A 10,246-nucleotide genomic window follows, 5' to 3' on the forward strand; every position below is an offset into this window, starting at 1 on the left:
TGGTGAAAAGGGTTCTCGAAGGTTGTCAAAAAACAGATCTAGTTTGTTCCCTTTCACCACCTTCGCCATCGTCACCATCTTCATCCACTTACTTCACCATGTGATCCTCCATGCCATTGCTGAAATTGGAGTGGTCCTCCTTGTTGCTGTGGCTGTTTGATTTTTCCTCGGCAATTATGAATTTGGTGGTGGTACTGCCGTTAGTGTTGTTGGCGATATCCCATAGGTAGGGGTGTACATGGGCCGGATCATACCGGGTTTGACTTAATCTAGACCCGACCCGAAAATATAGACTGGGCCTAATTTTTAGACCCTAATCCGATTCTAAACCCGATAAAACCTACGCACCTTCGGGTCGGGTGAAAAAAGGGTAAAAACCGGGTGAAAACCGGGTCTTTAGCATGCAAAAATCACCTAATCTCCAACCATTATTTCACAATTCACATAGTAAAATTCACTTAAAAAAATATAACAAGAACTAACCCTTCTCTAAAATTAAAGCATAACCATAATCAATACTAATATTGTCTAATAACACCAAATATTTAAATCAATACAAATAATACAATATTATGCATTTTAAACATAAAACATTAACTTATAATAATCTTATAATGACTAATAACACAAAATATTAAGGTTTACAATATTTAAATTCCACATAAGAATAGCCATCATCCATCACTAATAACACAAAATATTAATTGTGCATGATGACCGGGCCACCAGACCGAATTTGGGTGACCCGAGCTATGGCCCAAATCCGATCCAAAATAATGACCGGGTCTATTTTTGAGACCCTTACCCGGTCTTAAATCCGATGAAATCACACTAAATTAGTCCCTAAAGTGTTCGGGGCTGGGCCGGGTCAGATCTTCGGGCCAGGTTGGACCATGTACACCCCTACCCATAGGTTTCAATATAAAGCCTTAACAACGAAGAACGAGACCTTCAATATGAGAAGACACCATACGACGCCATTTTGTAATTATAGACCGAAGACGATTTTATTTTTTTCGCATATGTAGACTCTTAACTACTACGTGTGTGTGAGTTTACCTGCCAACTTAGTATTTTCTGTTAGTGAGTCATGTCAAAAAATAGACAACAGACTATTATATTTGACAAAAAAATATTAAAAATTAATTTATGTTTTTAAAGACTAAAAATTAAAATATTCTTTTTTTTTTAATTTTTGAAAATTAATTTGGATAATTACCCTTTTAGCCGGTCTCCAATTTTAACCAGGCTAGGATCAATGTTTGCGTCACTCTGCACGGTTGAACCAACAATTAGGTTTAGGATTCTTAGTTTCGTACTAACCTCACTCGGCCTCCCACCTTACCCTGAGCCCCTCTCTCGCTCCCACGCACCCAAGCTTCCCTCCCTTGTCCCGTTCGACTCTCTCTCTCTCTCTCTCTCTCTCTCTCTCTCTAAAACACTCAACGGCGGCCACATCTCTCTCCGACTTCATTACCCTCTCTCTTCTGTGATTTCTGGTTTGCGTTCTGTCTCCGCTGTCGCTGCTGCTCTGTAATCTCTCTCGGCCGGGGCTACAACATCTGTACTCAGCCGTCGCTGCTACCTCTGAGCTCGTCGTCACCGCTGCTTCCCCTGAGCTGTTCTCCGTCGCTCTCTGCTCGTCGTAGTCTCCGGGCTCTGTGCAGGTAGGTCTGGGCCAAACCAAACCCAGCTCCAACAGTTCCCATGCAATGCTTGAAATGATGTTTTTGATTGTGTCTAGTCTGAAGAACTTGGTTGATGTCCATAAGTTGGCACCAAGGCATCAAATGTTGCTGTTGATTTATCACGTGTATGCTAAAGGAAACACCAAGCCTTCTTTTATCAACACTTTTTAATTTCTATCAGTTTAATGAATACTTTTATTAACATTGCTACACCACAAAGATTATTGTATGAAAAACTAATAATTTGTGATGCACTCATAAATAAATAAATAAACAAATAAATAAATAAATAAAAGCTCATAACCATATCAAAAGAAAGTACTTATTTGGTGTTTCTAATTGTGTATTTCCAACGGCATTTTGAATTAGGTGTTGCTGCCAATGAAACATCACAATTAATTAAAATTGATATTTTTTAGGCAGAGTTAGAGACTTTAGATTGAATAAAGCCAAAGGCACTGAAAGCAATTAGCGATAGCTCATTAGATAGTGATATCAGAGACAGTAAATTACAGTTATTAGTTTAGATATTTAGAGACAATATTAAGAATACACTAACTATAATCGTGTAAATATCTATATCACTAAGTGTAAGTTTACTGTGATAGTTATATTCTCTATGTATGTGATGTATGATGTGATTAATAGGTTGGGAGTTATCTAGAAAGAATTTCACTAACTGTAATCACTATTGTTTTTTCTGGCTTTGAACAGCTGCAGGACCACCATAAGATATTCAGTACCAGTTTTGCCAAAATGAGGCAAGATTTGATCTACAAAGTCTCCAAATGAGGTGCAATTTATTATATTGAATCTGCATTATAAGTAAAGAGATATTACGCACTCATAAATTCTCAAATGGAATAGCACGGTCTAGATAAAGTTTGAAGTTCCAATTGAGCTTTGATGTAACAATACTAAGAATGTCAAACTTTGGAGCCGTTTTAAAACTAGAATAAAAGAACTTAGGAGATTGAAGACGGTAAAATTGAGAACAGAGAGGGACAAAACAATTATGAAGTCATCGTGTTTAGAGAGCAGGGAAATGATAGCTATATGTGCAAGTGAATAGATTGGACTACGAAGCTCAATGTATTTTTGAGCTGGTAGAAATTATTATTCAATAGTTAACCAAGTGTGTCAGATTTCAAACATAAGGGAGCATATTGGTTAATCAATTGTGAACGTTGCTTACATGCATGCAAATAACATTGTTTTTTCATCTTTGCTGCCCAAGCTATGGCTTAGAACAATCATACAGATTTTGTACACCAATCAATTGACAGCTCCATTATTGTTTTAATATTTGTTGATTAAATCTGCACTACTTTCTATGCAGGTTTGCATGCAAAGATATATGCCAAAAAAATGTTTGAAGCACACCTTGTATAAGTAAAAGTGCAATCAATTCCTCAGCACCACATAAAACTGTGAAAAGGCTGCTACATTGTAAACCGCATCTGGTGCATAAATTTTTCCTACACCACCTTGAACATGATGAAGGCTACTGCTGCATTGCATCCTTGTCTGAGCTCCTGCAGCTTCAATTGCCGATCGGCATTAGGGCAGTTGGAATGTGTTTGATTAATTAGGCCATGAACATGTTTGAAGCTTGCTTCTTTGGAGTGGGACTAAAGACGTAATAGGAATAGTGGATTTGGTTTAGCCGGGGAGTCAAAGGGTAAGGTGGAGTCAACTTCCCATGCAATACTTCCCTTAACTAAACTTTGCGGTGTCAATTATCTCGACCCTTCAGCCATCACTACATTCCTTCATATGTTGTCACAATGGGAGAGACTCATATTATTTGAGTGTGAATTGCTCCACTATGCATATTTCATGTTAAAGCATTGCATAACACTTCATTTGCATGTACCCGTTTTTGAAGCTAACACGAATTCCTCACTCTTCACTCTCCTATTGCTCTTTTCTCTTGGATCATTGTTCATCCCATAATAAATCATTTGCCTTTCTCAGAACCCTCCATGCTCATTTCATCAAATTGGGTTTTAACTCGTATTCATATCTGGGTAATCGCTGTTTTGATCTATACTGTGAGTTTGGCCAAATCAATGATGCCTTTAAGGTGTTTGATGAAATTACTTATAAGAATTTGACATCATGGAACATTTGTCTGAAGGGGTTTCTCAAAAGTGGCCACCTTGGGGAGGCATGCCACTTGTTTGATGTAATGCCTGTTAGAGATGTTGTTAGTTGGAACACGATGATTTCCGATTTTGCACAAAATGGGTTTTATTGTCAAGCCTTTGAGCTTTTTGTTGAGATGCAGGGTACTGGTGTGAGGCCAAGTGAGTTCACTTTCTCAATAATGACGTCAATTGTGTCAAGTCCCTGTCATGCTAAGCAGGTCCACAGTAGGATGATCAGGAGTGGGATTGATTTGTCCAATGTGGTGCTTGCAAACTCGGTGATAGCTATGTATGGGAGACTCGGTCTTGTTGATTATTGCTTTGGTGTGATTTTGACCATGGAGAACTTTGATGTTATATCTTGGAACTCTTTGATATGGGCCTGTTGTAGAGCTGGATATCCAGAGTTGTCTCTTGAGCAGTTTCATCAGATGAGAGCTATGGAGTTTTTACCTGACCAGTTTACATGTTCGATATTGATGACTGTCTGTTCTAACTTGCAGGATTTGGGAAGGGGTAAGCAAGTTTTCACCCTTTGTTTCAAGTTGGGATTTGTTTCGAATAGCACTGTGTCAAGTGCTGCTATTGCCCTCTTTTCTAGATGCAACAGATTGGAGGACTCCATCCAGCTCTTCAAAGAACAAGATCAATGGGATTCAGTTTTATGCAATTCAATGATTTCGAGCTACACGAAACATGATTTAGTGGAGGATGCATTGCAACTCTTTATGCTGACCCTGAGGAAGAATATCAGACCAACGGAATACATGATCAGTTGTCTTCTGAGTTCAGTTTCAATTTTCATGCCAGTTGAAGTAGGTAATCAAATCCATTCTCTGGTTCCTAAATTAGGTTTCGAGTCAGAAGTAGTTGTTGCCAGTTCTCTTGTTCATATGTATGCAAAATTTGGATTTATTGATGATGCCTTAAACATCTTCAATGAAATGAAAATAAAGGATTTGGTGTCATGGAATACAATAATGATGGGAACGACTTACAATGGCAAAGTGCCTGTAACCATGAAGCTCTTTAAGGAGTTAATTGGAGAACCTACACCACCAGATAGAATTACACTTGCTGCAGTTCTTCGAGCATGCAACTATGGATGTTTGGTTGATGAAGCAATTAAAATATTATTATCAATGGAGAAGGAATTTGGCGTAGAACCTGGGGAAGAACACTATGCTTATGCTGTGGAGTTGTTGAGTCAAGCTGGTATGATCAAAGAAGCGATGGACATTATTGAAACAATGCAATGTAAAACCCCCTCCAACATTTGGAGATCAGTTCTTTCTGCATGCGCAATCCATGAAGACTTGTGTGTTATTGAAAGAGTTGCAGAGAGAGTAACAAAAAGCGAACCGCAGACATTGTTACCATATTTGGTGTTGGCTCGGGCTTATCAGATGAGGGGCAAATGGGAGAGCTCAATTCGAGCCAGGAAGGCCGTGGAACAAAAAGGTGCTAAAGAGTTCATTGGATACAGTTGTGTAGGGATAAAAAATCAGGTATACACGTTCGCATCAAATCAATTACAGCATTATGGAGGCAGGGATCTTTATTTGATTTTGAATTTACTGCTCTGGGAGATTGAGAATGAAGGGTGTGCCTAGAAAATCCGTAAGACAAAAAGGAAATGTAAACAAACGGATGAAAGTTTGCTGCAGCCCTTTCGAAAAATATTGAACTTTGGGTTTGGTAGTTAGTTGTAAACTGCAACACCTAACTTATACTCCTGTTCATCACTATTGGTAAATATGCCGTTCATTATGCAGCACTCAGCGGCTTATTGCAAAAACTACTCATCAGCTTGCCTTCTCCAATCATTGCATTTTGAGTCTACAAAAGCTGAGGTGGCACAATTGGAGTTGCAGCAGTATTTCGTCGACCATGGTGATGAACTGATGATAACCAGGTAATTAATTACTATACCAAATAACTATCATTATAGTAAACAAAATAATAAAATGCATTCTAGGTAATTTTAATTTGTTTTTTTTTTCTCTTTGGGGTTACACAGAATGGGACAATGACAATGGAACAGAAGAGATCCATGAATCAAGTTGCATGGGTCCTTTTGTTACCAACTTTGTAAATTCCCATTGTGCCATTGTGGCAGTCTAATGCTAGCTGACATTGCGCTAATGATGTAAAACTCAATTTAGCCATTATTTGCACTAAATTGAATGATCTAACATCTATGAAATTTAGTTTATAGAGCTACCAAATTAAGTCCCTTAAAAGACTAAATTAAGTTCCACACTTTTAATGTTATGTGAGCTAGATGTTAAATTGTCACAATTTGCATATAAACATTCCGTTAAATATTGTGATGACAGAAAGATCATCTTGATTCATGGTTGTAAAACTCAGATCAATTGAGGCTTATCTCTTTTAAAAAGACTAATTTGATTTATTGACTATGTAATAATTTTTATTATTTTGAATCCTTTTTATACATGTGTAAAAAATGATTATTTTTTGATGTAAGAATATTCAATTAGATACATGTATAAAGAGTTTTTTCATTTACACCAAACAGAATGGGTTACGTGTAGAGACTAACAAGCAATTATTACAAGCAAGTATTTATGACCAAGAAGTTACAACCATATCGAGTTCTTAATTAAATACTTGATAAATGATAATAATCATTGAACAAAGGGGTGAAATAAAGAATAAATAAATCTTAATATTTCAACAACTACTAAATGTATATATATATAACGGAAAAGGATCCTCTCCAATTTTTTTAACAATTGATAGAATACAGTGTGATCTCTCACCTTTGATTTTATGAGTGAGACCAGAAATAAATAAGAGAGGAAGAGCAATGAATGGTTAGATTGAACACTGGATACCATCCAGTTTTTTTCTCACCGGAGAGGATCCACTCCCTATATATAACAAATATCAAATGAACAAAAGAATTCAAGACCTGTCCAATAACTTAGGATTGCCTAACAATTCTGTATACTCTAAAATAAAAGAGAGAACTAACTAGTTTAATTTACATGCAATCTGTTCCTGATAAGTCTGAGCCTAAGCCTAACACTTAAGATCGCTTCTTATCATAACTATGAAGGGATGGCGATTGAGGACTCTTTGAAGAGGGGGAGGGTTCTCCTTCCGGCGGAAAATCGGAGAGCAAAGCCAGCATCTGCCGAATGCTCACAGACCGTGCAGGTTTGAAGCTGTGGGTTCTCTTGATGTTCTTGGAAAAGATATTTGATGAATTTGAAAGGATAAGGTATACCAAAGCTTGTACTAGGAAGAACACTGCCACCTTCAACAGGATGTCACCTAAGCTGCTCTCCATAGTTATAAATCTCGTATTAACAAAAAGAAAATAGCACCCTTTGATGATTGATTAATGAAATCTTTTGCTCTAATAATAAGAAAGAACACAAGAAGAATTGGATGAATACAATTAATGAATTTATGTAGAAAGGATGGTATGCAAGCGTCCTTATAAAGGTTTTACGTAATGTGTGGAAGGACATGTTGGACCAACATTTGGATTTTGGAAAAGTAAACGAATAGTTTGACCTGTTACCACGTTGAAAATGTGGGAATATGGAGGCGGAAATTTCGTTGTTATCCAGAAACAATTAATGAATACGTGTCAAGGGCACGGTGGTCATTAAAGTAAATTATTTTGGGCTGTATTTATGAAAATCCCGATTAGGAGGATAATTGCTTGTCTGACGTAAATAGAAGTTAGAATGAAGTTTCCTATTGAAACGTAATGACTTGATCAATTTGAGGCTTTTGAACGGAGGTGATGACTCGTCAGCTTGATCTAGATGCCTAATTGAATGATTGATTACCTTACGATTATTAAATTAGTTTCTCCTACAAGCAAACAAAACTATATTACATATTGGGTGACTATAGCGGAGAGAATTTGACGCATTCCGTTTTTGTGACAATAGGTGCAACTAATATCTAGGGTTCTTCGAAATTAAAAGGTGCAACTAAACTCCTCTTTATCAAAGACAAGTGTGTTTTTCTTTTTATCTATTATCTTTAGAAAAGTGTAGGGAGACAATTAGAATACTAAATAATGTGAACATTGGATATATCGGATGTTCAATTCAATAGGTATGCAGATAATTATGTTGATTCTTAATTGGATGGTAATTCCTTTTGATTTAGTTGACTCATGTACAGTTAATAATGGCTGGATGTTCAATTCATTAGGTGTGCGGATGATTATCCTAATGTTAGGGTTTAGGAAGTAATTTGGGAGTGGAGTGTTTTTTTTTTTACTTTATTGAGTCAATTCTAGAGTCCATTATTCATATTGTTCACAAAAATCATTGTTTACCTAACAAAATCGTTTATCTTTTTTATGTTAAACTAAAAAAAGGGACTAGATTAATCTTATTACAGAGATTGCGGATTGAAAGTGTTTCGAGAGTTACCTGAAACGTTGATTTGGGCCTGAATGTGAGGTCCAGATCTCTTGTGGTGGTAGCGTCCGACCTCTTTGGTGCCCAGGTGCTGTCTGTCCGAGTTCCTCGTGAGGAGATTGGGGGGTGGTACCTACAAGAGACTCCGATGCTTAAGTTAGCAAGGGCTTTAGGCATGTTTTTAGTAGATTAGAACGTGAGTTATACCTGAGAGTGCTAGTGTATTTATATTAGAGTAGATAACCACCTTTGTTGGAGTAGTTCCATCTTTTTTGATGGATAAGCGTTCCCTTTATCTTCGGAAGTTTGTTGGGATCTACCTTCTAGATGAGGTAGAGATAATAGGAGAGATTTAAGAAGGTAGTTACCTGTTAGGTCAACTAGAGTTGGACCTCTATGTCGTTGTCCGACCTCCTCAAAGAGGTCGTGCTTATAGTGAAGTCCACCTTTATTTGTGGTCCTTTATGTGTTATTGGGCCTATTGGGTCAGGGTACGAACAATGCCCCTGCTTGAGTACGTTCCTATTATAGGTCGGTCTCAAGCATTCCGCGGCTTTTGCTATTGACGTCGGGTTTGAGCTTATCGGGCTGCCCGACGTATTTGAAATTTGAACGTTGGAGGTGCTTTAATGATGGGCGAATAGTGCGCGACAGTTGTCCTTAGGGATTCAAGTTTGTTTAAAGAGGAGAAAAGGAACCGTTTTTGGTTCACTGTTTCTTATAAAGGGCTGTTTGACTCTTCTTCTCTCTTTTTACTGCTTTTGAGACAAATTGCTTTCTTCCTTTGATAAAGAATCTTCACCGCGCCGTTTTCGACTACTTCTGTCTCTTCCAAGATTACTTTTCTTGGTTTTCTGAGGGTTTTTGCTTTCGTCGTCATGAAGAGGATCGTCCGCGTGTTTGCTGTGTAGACATGCTTTTGTCTTTTTCGCAGTCTTCCTTGAGGTTGGTATCTTGTCTTCTTTCTTTTTTTATGCCGTTACTCTTGCTTGGATTTGTTTGTTTTTGAGTTTTCTTTTCTGTCGTCGTTGTCCTTCTTCTGTTTGGAAAAAGGTTCATTTTTGACTTTGTAGCGCTTTTGCACTTTTGTTTGAAAAAATGTTTGTTGAAAAGATTATGAAAGATTCTATTTTATCTGGAAGAGCCTTTAGCGTATGTGTGTTTTTGCTGTTTGTGTGTTGTGTTGCCCCTAATGGTGTCGCTTTGATACAACGTCGTTGTATAAGAGAGACACCATTTGGTAGTGCTGTAGGAGAAATTTTTTGAAGAGAACAACTTTCTTTTTTGTTTTTGATGTTTTGCCCGACTTACATTGGATAAGCTCCGACTTCTTTTAGTAACGGTCTGCTTTATTTTTACGTTTGTAGGTGTAACGTTTATGTCTCACCGTGTTATCTTGAATATGTCGACTAAAGTCCCTCCTGCTCTTTGGGTTTGGGTAGATAGTAACATTCTTAGTTGCGTCCCAGTGACCGATAAAGAGTACTGTGATGAGTTCCGTAGGCACCATAGTATTTGTGAGAATAGGGAGGATAAAAGGAGCTATGTTCTAGAACCTCCCGACCTTGAGGAGAGAGTATGTTTCCCCCTTATAGTGGAGTCCGAACAGCCTTTCTTTTATGCCTATGATTGCTTTCTCACTAGGCTAGGTGTCCGACTTTCCTTCACAAATTTTGAGATAGAAGTGTTGCGATCTTCTAACCTTGCCCCTTCTCAATTGCACCCGAACTCCTAGGCTTTCATGAAAATGTTCCAGCTCTTATGTTGGGAGTTGGACGTTCAACCTACCTTGAACGTTTTCTTTTATCTCTTTGTTGCAACCAAACCGTACAACTCTACCAAGAAGTCGGGATGGATATCCTTCCGAGCTGTTCAAGGTCAGAAGGATTTTTCCATCTTCGACGACTCTTTTCATGACCTCAAAAGCCACTTTTTTAAGGTCAAGGGTACTGTAGGTGCCCGTCCTTTCTTTCTACTCGAGAACCAAGAGCCC

General features: G+C 37.8%; 2 protein-coding genes across 3 annotated transcripts; one reads left to right on the forward strand and one right to left on the reverse strand.

Moving 5' to 3' along the window:
- On the forward strand, positions 1,253–7,166 carry LOC107613281 (pentatricopeptide repeat-containing protein At1g43980, mitochondrial). 2 transcript variants are annotated; one of them, XM_021109632.1, is made up of 5 exons: positions 1,253–1,667; positions 2,403–2,481; positions 3,028–5,346; positions 5,614–5,753; positions 5,859–7,166. In XM_021109632.1, exons 3-5 carry the CDS (start codon positions 3,559–3,561, stop codon positions 5,869–5,871), a joined length of 1,941 nt encoding a protein of 646 aa, XP_020965291.1. In that variant the 5' UTR covers positions 1,253–1,667; positions 2,403–2,481; positions 3,028–3,558; the 3' UTR covers positions 5,872–7,166. The 2 variants fall into 2 exon arrangements, with proteins under 2 accessions (XP_020965291.1, XP_020965292.1); XM_021109633.1 differs by having other exon boundaries at positions 2,409–2,481.
- On the reverse strand, positions 6,666–7,351 carry LOC107613282. The gene has a single exon (XM_016315211.2). It carries the CDS (start codon positions 7,155–7,157, stop codon positions 6,894–6,896), a length of 264 nt encoding a protein of 87 aa, XP_016170697.1. The 5' UTR covers positions 7,158–7,351; the 3' UTR covers positions 6,666–6,893.

This window comes from Arachis ipaensis, chromosome B08 (genome assembly GCF_000816755.2).
Source record: "Arachis ipaensis cultivar K30076 chromosome B08, Araip1.1, whole genome shotgun sequence".
Taxonomy (NCBI): Eukaryota; Viridiplantae; Streptophyta; class Magnoliopsida; order Fabales; family Fabaceae; genus Arachis; species Arachis ipaensis.

Bases quoted from the DNA above. Each gene is read 5' to 3' on its own strand.
- LOC107613281 (XM_021109632.1), top strand. From the start codon at position 3,559: ATGTACCCGTTTTTGAAGCTAACACGAATTCCTCACTCTTCACTCTCC. The intron at 5,347-5,613 runs GTATACACGTTC...TTCATTATGCAG, and splicing joins GTGTAGGGATAAAAAATCAG to CACTCAGCGGCTTATTGCAA.
- LOC107613282 (XM_016315211.2), bottom strand. From the start codon at position 7,157: ATGGAGAGCAGCTTAGGTGACATCCTGTTGAAGGTGGCAGTGTTCTTC.